Source organism: Centropristis striata, chromosome 10 (assembly GCF_030273125.1).
Source record: "Centropristis striata isolate RG_2023a ecotype Rhode Island chromosome 10, C.striata_1.0, whole genome shotgun sequence".
Lineage (NCBI taxonomy): Eukaryota > Metazoa > Chordata > Actinopteri > Perciformes > Serranidae > Centropristis > Centropristis striata.
Genome location: NC_081526.1, coordinates 25,353,197 through 25,373,626, shown reverse-complemented (window position 1 = coordinate 25,373,626; position 20,430 = coordinate 25,353,197). Strand labels below are relative to the sequence as shown.

At 38.4% G+C, this 20,430-nt stretch overlaps 2 protein-coding genes across 2 annotated transcripts in view; both read left to right on the top strand.

Annotated features, from left to right (window-relative positions):
- The first annotated feature begins 228 nt into the window (after nucleotides 1–228).
- On the top strand, nucleotides 229–12,229 carry LOC131978501 (interleukin-10 receptor subunit beta-like). Its single transcript, XM_059342159.1, has 7 exons — nucleotides 229–773; nucleotides 1,607–1,730; nucleotides 5,914–6,092; nucleotides 6,776–6,930; nucleotides 8,333–8,483; nucleotides 9,871–10,016; nucleotides 10,477–12,229. Exons 1-7 carry the CDS (start codon nucleotides 728–730, stop codon nucleotides 10,624–10,626), a joined length of 951 nt encoding a protein of 316 aa, XP_059198142.1. The 5' UTR covers nucleotides 229–727; the 3' UTR covers nucleotides 10,627–12,229.
- Nucleotides 12,230–15,500: 3,271 nt separating this feature from the next.
- il10rb (interleukin 10 receptor, beta) overlaps nucleotides 15,501–20,430 on the top strand; it is a 29,410-nt gene continuing 24,480 nt past the window's right edge. Inside the window, exon 1 of the mRNA XM_059342593.1 lies at nucleotides 15,501–15,637. Coding sequence (XP_059198576.1) covers nucleotides 15,583–15,637 — 55 coding nt within the window. The 5' untranslated portion in view covers nucleotides 15,501–15,582. The remainder of the gene's footprint in view (nucleotides 15,638–20,430) is intronic.

The window sequence follows — 20,430 nt, the reverse complement described above, 5'->3', positions numbered from 1 at the left end:
ATCATATTGTATTGGAGAAGAGTTGAAACTAGCAATGGAGAACATAATCTGTCACAATATTTTTTCTGAGGTAATAAATCAAGTGAGAAGTTTTCTCATTTTATATTGAGATAGATAGATAGCTCTTCAACCATAGACTGGTCTTCAACAGCCACGTCAGCGCCCCCTGCTGGAATTTTTAGTAGATTGTAGGTTTAAGGCACTTCCGGTTTTGCTTCACTGCTCAGACGCCTGGTTTAACCATGCAGTCTTTAACACCTTATTTTGAAAAGCGGACATGGTCACACGTGTATCCCTCCGCTGCCTTTGCTAAGCCCGCCGCTATCAGCTGATCTGGGCTGTTAAAATGCATCTACGACGGCTTATTTAAACATCATAACTAACAGGAGGAAACGTGTTTTTCTCGATATGGTGACATCATTTACTGGTGACAACGGTGGAAATAAAGGGCCTGAAACATGACAGCCAAGGTTTCACTACACGACAAGTGAATGCATCACAGACACTGGAAAGTTGTAAACAGTCTGTGGTGATAGTTTGTGACAGCGGTCACCGATGAACCGATTCCTGGAAGCAGCAGGCGTGTTTCTGTGCAGGAAGAAGTTTGGTTTGGCGGACTTCCCCTCTTCTGGTTAGTGAACGACACCAGGAAACAGAGTTACAGAAACAGACTCACACAGTGCTCAGCGGGACTGATTATAACTGACAGAAGAGCCTCCAGGTGAACATGCTCACCTTTATCCTCATGTTTTCAACACTATGCGGGTCCAGAGGTAAATCATTTCCCTTAGTCACCTGTCTGTTAATCATTGAAGTGAGCGTACACAGGGTAGAAGTGTCTCAGCTTTAGAAGGACCAGTCCAAGTCCTTAAAAAACATGCTGGGTTTCAAATGGTTTATTCAAACACATGTCGTCATTAGGACATTTGATTGAATGTACGTCTTCTGAATTGTAAATAACGTGTTTTTGAAACTTGAGTTGAAATTGAATTATGGAAAGATCACCAACTGATAACAAGTTATAACTTTACCTTTGTGAAGTTTCCTGATCGTGTAGAGTTAGGCTGCTGTTCTAAGTGCCAAACTTTGAGTAATGATTAGGGCTGCAACTAACGATTATTTTTTATTATCGATTATTTAAACGATTATTCGATTTGTTGTTTGGTCAATAAAATGTTGAAAAATATCAATGAGTGTTTCCCAAACCACAAGATGACTTCCTCAAATCTCTTGTTTTGTCCACAAACCAAAGAGATATTCAGTTTATTGTCATAAAGGAACAAAGAAACCAGAAATATTCACATTGAAGAAGCTGAAATCAGAGAATTTGGACTTAAAAACTGCTCAAACCAATTATTCGATTATTAAAATAGTTGACGTTAATTTAATAATCGATTATTGTTCAATTAATGGAATAATTGTTGCAGCTCTAACCATCATACAACAGGACAATGGTTTATTCAGTAGAACATATTTAATTACAGTTGCTCAGATGATGACCTAGTTGTGTTATTATAGAAAGGATCATTTCCTGTTCTCTCCATTCTGGAGCATACCTGTGATAATACTAACAATGTGTGATTTTATTTGGATTTGGACTGTGCAGTGGTATCAGGAATCCTTCACACACCCACAAATGTCCGCTTGACGTCCCATAACATGAATCTGGTGCTGAGGTGGGATCCACCTGAGCAGCCAGCAAGCGGCCTGCTCTACACAACAGAGTACAGGTGAGAAAAAAACCTTTCTGCTTTTGCAAACAGTTGCTCATTTGTCTGTAATTGCAGTGCAGAAGAAAAGCCTGTATAGGTTAAAGCTACAGCTGCAGGCATGGATTTTCAAGATCAATTATTAGATGAATCACTTTGTCTATAACATATCAGAAAATAAACAAAAATGACCATTGCAGTTTCTCAGATCCTGAGCATGAGTTTTCTTTATTCAAATGGTCCAATCTGAAACCCACTTCACTGTCTTATAAGACAAATAAAAAGCCAGCAGATGTTCACTTTGAAAAGCTGGAACCATAGAGTTTTAGATATTTTGGCTTTAAAAATGGCACAAACAATAAATTATAACTAAACTTAATTGACTAATCATTTACAGATTTCCATATTGTCTGAAACAGGATCACTCACCACAATCAAAAAATAATAGTGCATATTACTTAAATCAGTCAGTGCAACATTTTTACACTTAAAAATATTGAGTTTATTTGAAAGCTCTCAAATTGGTTAAACAAAACATGAGTAATGAGTAAATTTAAGTAATATTTTCAAGTACGTCTGAATGAATTGACTTGGCTCAATTACCACATAAATTGAGTAAATGTAACTGAAATATTATGTGAACCATATGGAAAACCTGAGTAGAAATCACTAAACACTGAGTAAATATAATTGGAAACATTTGGAGGATGTAACTGCAAATTTGCTTATGATTTACTTAAAAAATGGGTTGTACTGACTAATTTTACACTTATTGTACACTTATTATTACAAATATTTAAACCATGTAATCTGTGAGTCAAATATTAATTTATTTTGAAGAAGTAAACTTAATTTATATATGGATATTTTACACAAAGATTCCTGTTGGAGTTCTACTAATGAATTTTGATGTAGTCAACTCAAATACTCATCATGATGATATTCAGCATTTTTATTTAGTATGCATACCTATATATTACTGTCACATTTACAGGCTCCTTGAATCATTTCTTAGAGTGGAGAAATACCCATCGATGAGTCTCAGCTTTTGTTGAAAGTCCAAGAATAGCAAATCTTCTCTTACTTATTTAAACAGTTTGGATCTACACAAATAAAACCAAAGTGGAGCTTCAGGTAGTCCACCCAGTCTCTGAAATATTTCTCCTTAGACAAACACATAGTAGATAAAGGCCAGCTAAATGCTGTTTTACATATGAATAGACATATCTGCTTTATCATTCATGCTGTTCCATTTCTCTGAAGTGCTGTTAGGAGCAAAACAAAATTTTCATCTGCCCAACTGATTCATTGTTACATGTTCTGGATGTCTGCAAATTCAATGTCATGTTTGGAAAAAAGGTTACTTGAAAGCAGTTAATGCGTCCTGAGATGCTGTTGGATTGGCGAGTCAAGCTAATGAGCAGACTGACACGTACTACGTTGTTGACAAATCTGAAAGCTATGAGTTTAGTGTTCTTTATTTGCTTTCCAACCAACCACTAAGGGATTTCTGAGACCAGTACTGATTTTAGGGGGGAAATATTTACTTATCAACGATATGGCAGATAATCTAGTGAGTGTTTGAGCTGGAATAAAAAATATACTTTTTTTGTGTGGACTGTGCAGTGGTATTCAGAAGGCCACAGTTTGGTTAAGCAGCCTTTAAAGGGCACTCCTGGAGATTGAAAAAGTCAACCCTAAGTGTTATTGGAGAGTATTACAAGACTTTTTGCAAAATGTTTCATTTTTATATTGCAAATCGAGGTCATTTGAGTCATTAGTGTAGCCCCGAGCACTACTGTTATACTGTGGATTTTTTCTTCTTCCTCTTCCGGACGCAATTTCGTCCCGCTACTAGTCCTACAACTTGAAGAGTTGCAGGACAAATTATATATCAAAACGTGCGGTTTGATCGGGATCGGTGTGCTATTGCTTTTCTCTACAGAATACAAATTTTTTGCGACCTAAGTCGCGAATAACTGCCAAAAATTTTACATTGAAATGAATGGGACAGCCGACAAAAAATGAGCGAAAAAGAACAAAAAGGGGAGAGAAAAAATTGTCAAAAAATAAATTTGAAAACTGCGCTCCAGGCCGAAAATTCCACTCTACAGAAATAATTTATACATAGAAACGTAGGAAAATTTGTCTTCTCACTCACAATCCTCTGGTAAAGCTGTCAGAGTTATAGTTTGCATAATTGTTAATTAAGTTTCAATGTAGTGTATTGTAGCAAGAATAACCAAGAGAATTTTAAATAAAATTAAATAAAAAATTTTTTTGCATCACCACAAGCATTATCTTCAGCTGATAGTATTGGTCAATAGATAAATCGGTCTGACCACCCAGCAGAATAACAAAGTTCCAGACTGGTTTTTCAGTGTCTACTGGATGGAAAGATGCTAGTCATAGCTTCAGTTACTGTGATGATATGTGTTGATGTAATTAGGTCTTCATCCTACAACATATTGTTTTTAGCTTTGTGTCAAAAGTATTTATAGACCAGAAGAAATAATCAAACACACTTTCTTGCTGTTATGCCACCAGTCCAATATAATAACTGTTAGAGAAATGCATTGCGGAAACCTTTAAAATTAAATTATCTGACTCCAACAGTAAATCCTCTCACCTATTTCTCTGCGCCGATCGTTTGATGAGGAATGATGAGCAGGAGAAGTCCAAGTTTAACACAATTTTATTACAATTCGTCAAGAAATGTGCAGTTACAGAGTCTGGGTTCAATCTACACGTCCCTGACATCACATTAGGCTGGTCATTTCATGGAGGTTGGTCCTCTTTCTGTCCCTGATACCCAGTTTTATAGCCTAACAATGTTTACTGATAATGTCGGTAGAATCTCTCCAGAAGGTGCGTCCCTCTCAAAGCGTTGATTCGTCAGTTTATTGCATACGTGGACACGTCATGTCACCAAGCAGAGAAGATAGTAATCTCCTCTGCCCAGGACACCATGTCCGTGTCCTGACCTGTTACCAAAACATTGACCTGTTACCAAAACATTCCACACAACCTCCTGCCTTGTTATGACTTACAGAGATATAATTGGAGACACAGATGTTGCAATGTGCACATAAAATACAAAGCCTAAAATATGAAACATACAATATATTTTTGTGATTATTCAATCTTACTCAGTTTAAGCAGTTTTGATATATGTATTTAGAGTAAACACAGTTTCTAAACCAATATTAACACACGATCATAATCATTGTATCAAAAGCATCTTAAATCATTAATCCATGTCAGTAGAGACAGTAGTAGAGAGTGCACACACACAGTGAATTGTAGTACCAGAGAAATACTTTAAAAACTGTAACAGAATTATTTCAAATTTTATCTGGAACAACAAAAAGCAGAGAATTACATTTAAAACTTTATGTCAACCAAAAGAGGAAGGTGGGTTAGGGCTCCCAAATTTACAGGGTTATTTCCTGGCTACACAACTCCTTGCAATAATGAAATGGACAGAAAAGGAAACAGAAACTAAATGGATTACTATAGAAAAAGAAATGGCAAGAATATCCATTGGGACATTGCCCTTCATCGGAAGAATGCAATGGAAAAATTATACAGGTCAGAACTACTGCATTGACAATACATTGGCCAATTGGAAACGCGTGTGTAAAATTTCAAAAATGGATAATGAATGTGTATTAGTTAGAGAAATGGCAGAAGATCCAGACTTTATCCCCCCAAACACAGATTCATGAACACGCACCACCGCTTATTTTTTCATTATATTAATATCTTTTTTTTTTTTGTGTGTCATTAGTTTGTTGTTTATTTCTTTTCTTGGAGATCCTCATTTGGGGAATACCAGTTTGCCTTGTATATATGTTTGTCTGTTTACCCTATGTTTTTGTTATTACTTTGTGAATATATACCTTGAAAAAAAAAAGGGGGGGGGGGGGGGGGGTGCAAGGTACAATATTGTAAAGAAAACGAAATGACTCATTATGTTTGTGAAAGTAAGAAGCCTTGCAATAAAGTATTAAAAAAACAAAAACAAACAGTGAATTATGCAGGCACAGACAGTGACCTAGTCAATCAGATAGTGATCCCCATGCACTAAGACAGAAAACAGAGACAGAATAACAGATTATTTCTAACATAACCTGATGTTAAACACTGAAATTAAATTGACCACTGACAAATCTTTAAAACTGGCACTGTATTTTGTCCACAGTGACCGTCTTTCAAAGTCCAAAGTGGGATGTGTGAACATATCCACCCTTGGATGTGATCTGACCCGCCTCAACACCTCCATATTTGAGTTTGGAAAGTATAAAGGCAAAGTGCGGGCGCAGCTGGGCACAGAGAGCTCCCCCTGGATGGAAAGTAACGAAGTTACTTTGGACAAAGATAGTGAGTTGAAACATTCAGTATTTCATAGTTAATCACTGTAAAATACTACACACTCATGTGTTTTTTGTGGTTGTTTTAAGATGGATTTCTAGCACCTCAATGATTCCCGAATTGTTCAATCACCAGAAATGGATTCTGGTTCTGATTCTATAACTTTAAACTAAATACTGTTGTTTAAACTAAAGAAAATTCATAACAGCTGTATTAGTATTTGACTCAATTAAAATGTGTCAGTTGTAAATGACAAACACAATTTTATTCCTAACTCTGCAGTTCAGCTTGAAGCAGTTTTAGTGTATTTCGTGTGTCTCATTATTTGGTTTTATGGCAACACAAATTTGCTGTTTTGTTTCACTCTTACCACTCTGCATGAAACCGCAGGCAGATAAAGAGATACTGGCTGCTGCTGCTGCTGATATTTTTGCTGTTGGAATTATAGCTAATTTGGAATACAAGCCAACAGGAAGCAGCACTCCTCCCCACAGATACCAAAGATCAAAATAACATCAAGTTGTTATTTTTACTATCACATAGCAGAACAACAGATTCTGCAGCTGTGTTCCTTAGACACAGACAATGCTTTTTGCACTATATATACCTAATTCCCATAGATGGAGATAAGGTTGAAAAATGGCCAAATTGCCTTTTAAGCTTTTTGTAACTCTTGTTTCTCTTATCCTCAGCCGTCATCGGTTCACCCAATGTATCGCTCTCCTCCAGTGGAGCTACTATTGAAGTCAGCATCAAAGATCCAGTGTTTGCAGTTTCTGCTCTCAGAAATGTTTACAGCTTGGCCACCTACAACATCACTTACTGGAAGGATGGCCAAAAGGAAAAGGTGGGATGCAAGGATTTAAGTGGTATTTCTTCACTGTAGATCTTGTGAATATTGTTCATGGTTCCTGAGTGGCATACTGGCAAAATTAATTTGTTCATTATCCTTAACCGCTTATCCAAACTCAGTCACGGGGGGCTGGAGCCGATCCCAGGGACACTGGGAGAGAGGCGGGGTACACTGGACAGGTCTCCAGACTATCACAGGGCTGACACATAAAGACAAACATTCACACCTACAGGACATACACATTTAACCCTCTAGAGTCCATGAAAGCACCGGCACATTACTTCTTCATGACATGAAGACATAAAAATGAAGCAACGTCGAGCCTTGCCATTAGCTTCCCTCTAGAGGTTCTGGCTAGAAACTCCAAGGGTGCTCCAGATAATGTCAAATATATTAAGTATCAAAATATAGAACTAGGGATTATCCTCATTTAACCTGTTATATGTAATATTTGCAACGTGTGTTCATATTTGCAACATGTACATTTCTGTGTGTAAAACATAATTTTCAAGATCAGATTTTGTTTTTATTTGTTTCTCTTGTCTCCAAAAGCAAGTTAGTAGACCCCCATGTTAAAATGTTTAACTTTACATCAGAAATTAACATGTTTACAACCTGTTCTCTATACCTAATTTAACCTCTTCGTGAGGGGAGGAATGTTCATTAAACTCAAGCTCAATGCTTAAAGATATGCATAATCAATGGCATGGCTGCTTTGAGTGACAGGTGGGAGCCCTCACAGGTGGAGTGTTTCAGTAACCAGGCTTTGGATCACCAAAGCTCACCCTAATGCGCGTCTGATTTGTGCTGTACATAAGATTTTAAGGGTTGATTACTTTATGTATTTTGGGACCTTTTGTAGCCCTTTTGTGTTTTGTTGTTGGTGATATGGGTACCTATTTTCCTATAGCTTTTTATATCTTGCCAAAATAGTTTCAGTTCATGTTTATCACTACTATTGTCATGCATGTCACTGTACTGTGATTTGTTTTAATGAGATTTTAACAAAATAAATATTATGTCCAAAAGGATTCCTGATAACGATATTATCACAATATCTACAGAAAATAGAAACATTTATGGCATGTTTTTGCTTATTTTAGGCAAATCCAACTTACTAGGTAATCGGAGAGAGCGTGTGTAACCATAACTGTGCAAATAGAACAATTACACTTTAAACATACGTAGTGAAAAGGCAACTAGATGAACTAATAAAGAAGGAAACAAAGCAAGAATGGAAATAAATGGATATTAGTTACTGGATTATTTAGACTAAATAATTTTCTGTGTACACCATGATATCAGTATTCACTTATCACTTTTTAAATATCACAGCTATTGTCAATACTGGTATATAACGCCTCTACACCCGATCACTTCTCTTTTTTTCCTTCAGGCCAGAAGCATCAGCGGATTACAGCAAAACCGAGTGGTTCTTGAGCTGGACCCCTGGACCAAGTACTGCACCCAAGTCCAAATCAACACGAAGAGCCCTAATCCCAACCCCAGTGAGCCCAGTGAAGCTGTTTGTGAGAGCACCACCATTGGTAACCATCTTTTGCCTGATATTTGTCTATTTATTTATAATTTGAGAATGTTTGTGACATTCTGCCATGTCCTGCTATAAAAACAGACCAAGCACCACTCCAACTTGCTTGTGCCACTTAGTGGTATGCCACACGCTTCATTGCTCCAATTGGTTGGAGGTCAAGTCTTGTTGCTCTGATTGGTTGTGGGTCTATTCAGATACTTTTTGTCTGCACCCATTAATAATACCCCATGGAAATAAAAAAAATAACAGTGAATTGGAAAAAATATTGGCGAACACGTTCTCTGTAACTGTAACCTAAGAGTTCAAAAGCTTGGAAGAGTTTGGGTAGGGAAAAAATGCTTACATGTTGCTTCTAAGCTGAGAAAACTTTATTAAGAACAATCGGGTATTGATATACAGTGTAGATAGACAGTATCCTCATAGGGCCCTACAATGTAATTCATAGTGGCTCACACTCAATTGTGGTAACTTGCCAAAAGACATAACAAGAATAACACTTTGATAATACTGGTAGGAAGGTATATAGAAAAAGAAAGGACTGCACTCAGTAGAAAACTGTATAAGTAAGGGTTAATGCCTGATCAGGTGCATGTTAGACAGCTGGAGCCTCCCTGTCGACCAGTAATTCCTGATTATGGACGCCTCAAACCTGCTCAAACCTGGGGTTTTTATGCTCAACCATCTCTAGGGTTTACAGAGAATGGTCAGAAAAAGAGAAAATATCCAGTGAGCCTTGATGCTTGTTGATGCCAGAGGTCAGAGGAGAATGACCAGACAGGTTGGAGATGATAGAAAGGGAACAGTTACTCAAATAACTACTAGTTACAACCAAGGGATGAGGATGAGCATCTCTGAACACACAACACGTCCAACCTTGAAGCAGATGGGCAACAGCAGCCACTTTATAAGGTACACCTGTTCAGCTAATAAAGTGGCCAGTGAGTGTAATTTGAAATTTTTATATATAAAAAACAAAAACTAACTATCTATGAGCCATTGTCCCCAAATAAATATGATTATCACAAAAAAGTTACACTATGTGTACTATGGGCCATAGCCTGAAGTAGCAAGTTGCCTAACAATGAGATTTGAGATGATCACTTTGTGAAGTACACTTTTAAGTATTTTTTTACCAGTAATTCAGAGTGACCATTCTGTGTGTGACACAGGGTGAAGCATTAAAGCATGACACTCAGTGTTGGAAATAATTGTAATAAATTGGAAAAGGAGGCTTTGACTGCCTACCTGTTGCAATGGCACTACCAGTCGGTGGATTCCAATTCTAATGATTCCATCAAAATGCTCCAGAGTGTGACAACAAGTACCTTTAAATGAGAAACATAGTGATTCATTCAGATTTCCTCGGTCTGGTTGTTTTGCAGATGAAGAAGCTCCATGGGTGGCAGCTGTGGTGACGTTTGTTGTCATGGCAATTGCAGTGGCTCTGGTAGCGGTAACAGTGGTGTATCGAAAACGTATATCCCACTTTCTCTGTCCAAAGGATGCACTGCCTCAGCCTTTTACAGAGGTGCGTATGTTTATATTTGTCTGCATGGATTTTTCTTGGTGAATGTGGTAAGGAACTAAATGTGGTCTGATTGTCCACAAAATAGACAACACAATAGCTTAATCTCAATTCCCAATGTTTTTGCTTCCTTGCTACTCCAAACAATGTATCTGTGTATGTATGTATGTATGTATGTAGTATATCTTAACAAACAAACATACATATATACATATATATATATGCATATATATATATATATATACATACACACACACACACACACACACACACACTATATATATATATATATATATATATATATATATATTTATATATATATATGTATGTATACATGCATATATACATATATATGTATATGCATATGTATGTATGTATATATATATATATATATATATATGTATGTTTGTTTGTTTGTTAAGATAGGTAAACCTGAATCTGTTTCCTTCTTGCCTCCCCCCAGCATCCCAACTCATCCATGTACCTAGCCATGCGTAACTCCCATCCACCTGAGGAGATCTATGACCCGGTCAGCGTCATCACAGACAGTAGGACTCTGGAGGAAGAGTGCCCTCTGGAGACAGCAAACAGTCTGAGCCCACATCGAGGTTGAAAGTAGAGAAGTACTGAAGAAGGGCCAGTCTGCAGGCTGCTGTCGGTTGGGACTGGTCGAGATTATCAGCAGGGACAATTTGAAAGACACTGAGAAGCAAGGAAATACTTGATTCTTGCTTGACTTCAGAGTTAATGCAACAAACCCTGCATCAGTCCCATGTCTTTCCTTTGGAGGAGGCATTGCTATGAAGTCATTAGACAGTAAAGCCAAACAAATGTGTAGGACAAGATTAATACCTCATCCAAGTTACGTGCTGTACACTTGTAATGTTGCTTACAGCAGGGCTGGACTGGGACAAAAAACAGCCCTGGCATTTTTACCCTACCAGGCCCACTACAACTGATTACACAACAACTATGGTAGTGATCCTCTGAATCAGGGCTTTACTGTCAGACATGGAGCAGCCAGCCAGTGGGGAAAAGCAGCGAAGTATGGGGGGGTCCAGGGGCATGCAAAGAAATGTTGTGGTCTCTTGCACATTCTAATGCCACTATTCTATCATAAACACTGATCTTAATCACTGATCTTATTATAATGAGTTTGCCTACCTGATTGTAAAGTATGGAATTGTTCTTGTATGTTTATTTAAGGCATTATATTTTGAAAGTCTTCTTGTAAATTCTGTGGCAGATTCTCTTCTGTACACTTCAATGTGCTCTTATTTGGAAAGCTACATGTGTTTAGCGTCAGGAAGTAATTGGATGTATGGATATGCTACACAACAGCCGGCGCCGCTGTAGCCAGCGCTGCTACAGGTGCAGAGAAAGGTCTAACTGCTGCTGAACATGTCAGTTGGTGTAACACATTTGGCAGCACCTGCCTGAAGGACTTGTTGTTTTTCTCATAATTTCTCTGTGACTCCTGACAGCAGAGGGGGCCATTGGGCAGTCAACCAAAATAAAAAATAATAATAATTTAAAAAAGTAATTTAATGAAGGTTGTTCAGTCCAAAAAACCTGCTGCCCCACCGGGCATTGGCCCAGTATGCCAGAGCCCGGGCTCACAGTAAATAATAATTTGAGCCAGTATACTTTCCATTCGGCCCATTCAAATGTCAAGAATCTATGTGTGTTTCATTTCAAAACATGAACTGCTGGGCACAACATATCTTTTACTTCACGTTACTTACTTCAAGTCCACTCTCAGTGTTCGTGCACTTCCTCATCACCCATGTGTACAACCTTGATTCCCAAACAGTGTGATCATCTGCTAAATCCTTTTTACACCACTATCAATAAAATCTGAGAATTAAGAATTGAATTGAGAGAATTGCATTGATATACCCTAAAGAAGAAGAGCATTTTTTAAAATTAGGTGACCATGACTTAACCGAGGTATTGTTGAAGAGGTAGGTCTTCAGCCTGTGGTGGAAGATGTCTAGGTTGTCTGAGGTCCTGATGTCAGTGGGGAGCTCGTTCCACCATTTGGGAGCCAAGACAGAGAAAAGTCTGGAAGTGGTTTTGAGGCGAGTTGACCCACGCAGGGTGGGAGTCTCCAGCTGTTTGGCTGATGCAGAGCGGAGAGGACGGGCAGGGGTGTAGGGTTTGACAAGGTCCTGGATGTAAGCAGGACCTGAACCATTAGCAGCAGAGTACGCCAGAGCTAGAGTCTTGAAGTGAATCCACCACTGGTAACCAGTGGAGGGAGGGAGGAGGGGTGTTATATGTGAAAAAGGAAGTACTTCAAATTCAAATGAACAGAATGGGTATTGGTGTAAGATTTTACAATTGGGTACTGGACTTTCCATCAGCATGAAAGATTAGAGTTTGTAGTAGGATTCGAAGAATAGAATAGTTATAGTAGAATAGAATAATAGAATAGAATAGTTTTTATTTGTCATTGCACAGAAGTATAGCGAAATTAAAAAGAGTTTTAGTGCAACATAATACAATAATTTAAACAGTAAATAAATAAATAAATAAATAAAAATAAAAAAAAATATATAAGAAAACCTATAAAAAGCACAAGAAGAAGGGAGAACAGCAGGTTTGGGATATTTACAGTGACATAATGGGAGTTACTGCACATGAAATAAATATATTGCACTGTTGTTCCACAGTATTGAGATGTTTTCTTTTCTTTAGCTTTATTTCTTGGAGGAGTTTGGGTAGACACTGTTCCTGAGTCTGTTTGGACCTGGTAAATGGTAAATGGACCTGCACTTATATAGCTCTTTTCTAGTCTTTGCGACCACTCAAATTGGTTTACACTACAGACTACGCTCATTCGCCCGTTCACACACACATTCATACTGGTAGCAGAGGCTACGGTAAACGGTGCCACCTGCCACCATAAGGAATTCATTCACACACCGATGAACACAGCATCGGGAGCAATTTGGGGTTCAGTATCTTGCTCAAGGATACTTCAACATGTAGGCTGCCATGGGATCGATCACCAACCCTCCGATCCGTGGGCGACTGCTCTACCAACTGAGCCACAGCCACAGTTTGTTTTAATCTATATTGGCCTGAAACGCCATCCTGAGGGTAAGGGTTGTAAGAGGGGTTGACTGGGTGGGAGGAGTCGCCACAGATGATGCGAGCTCACCTGACGCAGTGATTGTTGCAGATAAACTCCAGAGATGAGAGAGGGCAGCTGATCAGTCTCTGGGTAGTGTTGATAACCCTCTGGAGCGCCTTCCTCTTTGCCGCAGTGCTGCTGGAGAACCACAGCGAGATGCTGCAGCTCAGCACTGAATCCACCGAACAGCGGTAGAAGGACACCAGTTTTGTTGATAGGCCATTCTTCCTGAGCAGCCTCAGGAAGAATAAGCTCTGCTGTGCTTTCCCCAGAAGAGCAGTGGCGTTTGCAGTCCAGGTCAGGTCCTCTCCGATAAGGGTGCCCAGAAACCTGAAGACCGGTACGGTACCCTCTCACAGCACAAAGTCCTGTGGGGAGCCGGTACTCAGAAAGGCCAGAATCCACGAACAGATGTGTTGTGATAGACCCAGGTCCCACAGTTTGACCACCAGTCTGCTCGGCATGATGATGTAAACGCTGAGCTGAAGTCCAGGAAGAGAAGCCTCGCATCCGCCACTGTTCCACATGAGTCAACGTAGGAAGTGCCATTATCCCAGTTTTATTCAACTATATTTTTTTATTAACATAGATAGAAGGAAATGCTCATCATTATAGAAAAATTAAGAAGCCTATTCTACAGAAAAAACAGCAGTAATGTACCTGAATACCAAATCCAATTTAATTAAAATTGATAGAATGCAAAGTAAAGCATCAAGACTGTGCTTTGGTGCAATGAGGACCACTCCAAAAATGTGCTACTGGTAGAATCAAGGGAAATCATATGAGAGTTCAGAAGGGACACGTTTTCACCATATTTGATTTGTCTTCGAGGATCTTGGGATTAAACTTAAGTTTAAGTTCATTTTGTTTTTCAAAAAGGGACAATTGACAAAAAGAACATTTACAAAATGTAAATATACAGGATTATAGCCAAAGGCTAATTTCCAGCCTAAGTCCCTTTATAGGTTGATGGCCCTATTAAAAAATAAGTTAGAATAAATAAAATACATCAGAGTAAAACATCATGTAGTGCCGGGGCACAGGGACTAACTTCAATACTGACACATAGACTGTATATAAATAATGGACGTAGTCACCGTGACGTCACCCATTGGTTTGTGGCCCGTTGGAAGCTTCGAGTTCAGTGTTACACTCCTCGCCATCTTGTTTCTGATACGTGCAGCAGACTACATGCCTCTCTACACCTCAACCTGTCTGAGAGAAGCTGCTGCTAATTCATGTTAGCATTAACTTGAGCATTAACTGGGATGTTAGTTTTGGCAAAAAACAGAACAAAATGTACGTTACTTACCTCAGAAAAATGAGCAGCGACTCTTTGGAGTGTCTGTTAGTCCAACCAAACGCTGAACAAGACATTTTTACTGAACAAAACGTTCAAATAAACTGTCACTAAGTGAAAATACAGTGAAAGGGTCAAAGTTATGAGACCAAACCGCTAAACGTCCTTTTTATATTAGTCAGGCGGCTTAGCTAAATAACGGGGACACGCCGGACAAAAGCACCACATTTTTTCCACATACTCTCTATCTCCATAGATTTCAGTTTATGGTAGGAGCCACTTCATGAAGATTGCGGATCGGAGATGACAGACATATAAAGTCTATGAGAACCAGTTTATCTTCCAAGTCACTTAAAAGGTCAATCTTGGTGTCAAAATATTTTTTTAATTTTAATATTTTTTTTTGGTCATTCTGTCTTCTTATTTTGTGTCTTTTTTTTGTCATTTTGTGTCTTCTGTGGGGTTTTTTTGGCCATTCTGTCTTCTCATTTTGTGTCTTTTTTAAATCATTTTGTGTCTTTTTTTTGGGTCATTTTGTGTCTTTTTTAGTCCTCTAGTCCAACATTAAATGTGATTTTGAATCTTTTTTTTTTACTTTCAAAACACTATCATGCTCAATAAAAAAATGTAAATGTTGCAAATGTGAACAAAGGTGGCACATATAACATATAAGAGGGTTACATCCGGTTCTATCATTTTATACTAAACATATTTGACCTTGTCTCCAGTTTTACTTGGTATATCATCATCAAACTGAAACTGGCCTCATGGAGTTTACAGCCAGAACTTTAGAGGTAAATTTACAGTAGGGCTCCACGCTGCTTTGTTTTCTAGTCTGGATGTGATGAAGAAGTCATGCTTTGGTGCTTTTGGAGACTCCAGAGGGTTAATCTTTGCCTTGTTTTGTTTTTGAAATAATGTGAAAATGATCCTGCTCTACATACTCCGATAGGGTAGATGGCGGTATGCACCTTTAAGCTGGTATTGCAAACCGCCATAAAAGAAGAAGAAGAAGAAGAAGACGAGGAAGAAGGAACAGCAGCAGCAGCAGCAGCAGTAGCATCTGAGCCGAGCTTGGAGTGAAATGAGAGCATGTGAAAAACTGACAGTAACGTCGAAGAGGATCCACCATGGCTGCTGCCTTCTTCATCTTGCTTTCCTTCTGCTTCCTCCGGATCTACGCAGGTGAGCTGTTTTAGCTGTTGTAGCTGTTTTAGCGAGTATCGCGCTGACCGCCGTCCGTCAGACTGAGACGGAGGCCTGTCTGGACCGGAGGAAGCAGCCCGGTGTCTCCGGCTAGACGAGCTGTTGGACGACGATGTTTCTGTTCATTTTACTCTTAGCTAACATGCAGTAATGTATAACCGTCAGCTCTCAGTTAGTGGTTGGGTCGGCTGACACTTGAGTTAGTAAGACTGAGTTAACATGAACAAAACGAGTGCAAGGTTCAGGTTGTTTCTCAGTGAAACAGAAAGCTGTGTCTAAAGGCAGTCTGAAGTCGTGCTTTCCATCAATTTACATTATATTAGATCATGTTTAAAAACAGACAAAGGTGTGTTAGGGCTGCACGATTATGGCCAAAATGATAATCACGATTATTTTTGATCAATATTGTAATCACGATTATTAATCACGTTTATTTATCATGTTAGGGAAAACATCAATTGAAATGTAATTAATTGTACAGCCCAAGGTGTGTGATTGTTTTTTTGTTATTTATTATTTATTATGTAATAGTATCTTTGTTCGTCACTTTATTTCTTTTGTAGATGAAAGTAGTGCCATCTTTATAATCGCGGCTTTCTACTCTGACATGGAGTAAACACGTACATAACAGTTAATTCACCATCTATCGTGTGAGAAAGACAAAAGTATTTCCTCTGATTGAGGCTGCAGATGCACATATGACAAAAACAAACAAACATGGCAACCCAAGTTATAAACTAAACACCTGTAATAATACTAACACTGTACAGAGTTGAACTTTTTGGGATTAACACAAAACTTGTTGTTTTGATCAATTCTGTCCGGCCTGTATGAAAAATACTGTCACTGTTAGTCAAAACTATTAGAATAGAAACTAATCTATCTGAATACAGTATCCTCTGGAGAGCTCTGTATAGTGCTTGAGTAAAAATGACAGTTATCATGAAAACATGATGTCTACTGTAGCTGCATTATGATTTGGCTGAATAGGTAATACCTGCAACTACACTTTTCCTTGAATTGTGTTTAGGGCTGGGTTTAAAATAATATATTCCATTCAAATCTATGTAAAATTTCATTTTCTGATATCGATTCCTAACTTTCGAGATTGATCGATTTATAAATATATGTATATTTAGGGGTGCACATAACTTTAATGGTGTAGTTCTCAAGGGAGCAGCTGGATGTGTTGCTTGGTGCAGCACAGTTCTCCTCCCAGCTGTGGTCATCATTGCATCACTCTCCTCACCAGCTTATGTCCCACAGACATGCTAGATGATGATGCAGGCCTACTTCTTTCTCCCTGGTTGAGCCTGCGTTTAGCTGTTTACATCTATCCTCTGTAACATGCAGCACTGCTACAGGCCAGTGTAAGGGACAAAAGGACTTTCTGAATGTTGGAGGAACTATCTGGATTGCTTCTCTTTACTATGTTGACCAGAGAGCATCTTCTCTCCTAGCACCACACGATAATTCTACTCCTTAAAGAATTGTCACTAGCACTTATTGATGCACTAAAAGCTCTTATTGCACTATGCCTTGGTTGTTTGTTTGCTTTTTTCTTCCTGTAAGTCGCTTTGGATAAAACCGTCTGCTAAATCAGTGATTCCCAACCGAGGGGGGGCCTGAACCCCCCAGGGGGGGCGCCAAAGGTCCAAGGGGGGGTTGCGAAGCCCTCTTGATTTTAAGGGGTGTAATAAATCTAATGTGTTAAATATAGGTGAGTCAGCATTTAATTCATTAGTATGACAAAAACAACTAAATAAGGGCTACATTAAATGTTTATTCATTTATTTAAATAGAAAAATCACTATAGAAAAGTTAAAAAATATAGACTTTATCGTGAGAATAAGGGTGTGTGTAACATCCATCCTGCAGTATACACAGGTAACCTCACCTAGTGGTAACCTCACCTAGCGGTAACCTCACCTAGCGGTAACCTCACCTAGCGGTAACCTCATGTAGCAACAGAAACAGAGAGCTAATGGAAAAATGGCGAAGCGTCAGGGACGAGAATGCTGAATATCTCAGAAAGAAAAAGAAAGGGTACCATGAAAGATACATTGAGTTCGGCTTTATAGAAGCAATGGACAAAATTAGAGCCAAATGCAACTTTTGCAGTGAGAAACTGGCAAATGAAAGCAGTGAATATATTAAACATAAATTCATATAAAATAAGTTTTATATAGGGGGGGGTCACCAAAGCTTACAATGGTAAAAATGTGGATCCCTCAAGAAAAAGGTTGGGAACCACTGTGCTAAATGACTAAATGTAAATGTAAATGACCATGATACACAGAGGAGGCTGACAAACGTTTCCTGCTAGCTGTAAACCATCGATCCTCCCACAGTGGAGTCTCTGTCCACAAACAAGCTCAGGGCTGCACCATGATGGCTAAAATACTTATCACCATTATTTTGATCTATATGAAATCATGATTAATTATCACCATTATTGGTTGATTTAACAGAAACATTTTATTGTCATAAATATACTGTTTTCACATCCGTATTGTGCTATATTCCTGATAATGTACAAATATGTGCATCAAAATAAAATTGGTCTTAATAACCAAAAATCAGTCCATCTCCTTAAAGAATAAATACATAAGATAAATCAATAATTTGGCGCTCTTTGCATATGACCTGTTCTAGTTTTGTGTCTCTAGCCTTGAACCAGAAATGCTTCCACACATTGGATGACGATCCAGGCCCCTTTGCCTCGGGCTCTGCTGTGTTTTTACACACACAAATATCCTGTATCTGTGTTGGAACTCAACCCAAATCTTTGTTCACTGATCCACGCTGCCACTCTGCCTGAGTTCCTCTTTCACTGCTCAAAGATTCCCCAGTCTATTCATACATTGTTGATTCCTGAATATGTCCAAAAAGTACCTTGGTCTGTGAAAGCACCTTTGTACGTATGATCAGCCGCGCATAATTTATTTTGACCACGCATGCACACCTGTGTGTCTGTGTAAAGCTTTTTTGGCCAACCATTCTTCTGATGAACAGAGACGGTATTTTGGATAGCACAAATCTTTGAATGCTGTTCTTAATGAACAAATTTATATTTTTGATAATGAAAAGGGTTCCTTGATAAATTTACAGCATTAAGTCTCAGAAAATGTATTCATATACAAGAGAAATTAGTATTGTAACTGAAACATGTGCAATGGAATCAGGACCTTGTGAATCAGAATTGGATCAATTTAGAGAAAAAATATAAATCTGTGGCAATGCCTAGCACTAAATATTTCTATGCATGGATTTTATTTGCCTACTCAATTTGGAAACAAATTTTTATCACTTTTAGTATTTTGACACCAATTTTTTGTTAACCCTCTGGGGTCTGAGCCTATTTTGGCCGTTTTTGAATACTTTTGATTTTGCCCTTCATGTACCACATAAAAAATGTTTACTATACCCATATTTGGTTTCCATTTTTCTTCACTTATATGATCTCACAATTATTTTCTCACTTTAACCTACTTGATCAACCTATTGAGCCCAAAAATCATGAAATCTGAGTTGAAAAAGTATTCTATTTACTACAATAAAAACCACAAATATGCTCAATGTACTTTTTTGGAACTTGAAAATGGAAACATAGGATACAAATATAAACATATAAAAAGGTAACATTTAAATATAAAACTATATACAAAAAATCCAATAAAAACATACTACAAACACATATTATTTTTTTCCTTGTTAGCTGCAACTCTTTAAAACAAACTATGTGCACAAATATTTCTGTACTATCAACTTAAAACTATCATATCTTTGGTTTTACATGACCTAGCAATGTCAAACAAAAATTGGGAGAAAGTTTCAAGTCTGTACTTTGGAGTGAAGTTGATAGCAGCGCTCCATGTGTTCTAGTTTTTTTGTTAAAAGTCACATGATCTAATCAGGACGGCGCCATCATAGACCCCAGAGGGTTAATGACGTCCATCTCGGAAACACTGATTTGGATATGTCTGAAAACAGGTTGATTGACAGCAAGACAGGGCTAGAATCACCTAGCACAGGGATGGGCAACTGGAGGCCCGGGGGCCGCATACGGCCCGCACACTGTTATACATGCATTTGAGCATGAAATATGTTAAGTTACTGCACTGTAAACATGTTTAAAATTGCAGTTTCATCATATCTGGTTAAATGCACGGTCCTATATGTGGCCCTGTGGTAGTGTCCATGAAAAATTGTGGCCCCCTCCAGCATTTAAGTTGCCCATCCCTGACCTAGCATTAGTGCAGTACAATAACACGAGCCTGTCATTCATAACACTCTGCCTGCACCAAGCTACATTTCTACGATTTGGTCCAAAGAACAAACTTACAACAAGAACACTCCAACAGCGTCAACAACTTCCCACAAAGCCCGTGATTGTGAATTTTTGCCCTCCTCCAGCCACTGCAGTCAGCTAATAATAGTTTGTTCCTCATTTCTACCTATAAACGGGTTGCAAACATTTCCTGGCAGGTGTGTGTGGGGCAGACAGTGGCCTTCTTGCTGCAAAGTTGTAGATGGTGCGATAAAAAAAATAAATATCAGGACCATACATTTTCTGTGGCAATGATTATTGGTTAAATAAGTTTGCTCCCTAACAGGCAAATTCATTTTTTAAATTTTGCAAGGCTGTAAACGTATTGTAGTGACTGCATTGAGAAAGACGAGGCATGTTTGAAGCTTCCTCTCTTCAGTATCCCGTGATAGTCATGACTCACCCAAGGCTTTCTTCTCCTTTTTTTTTTAAATCTTGAGTG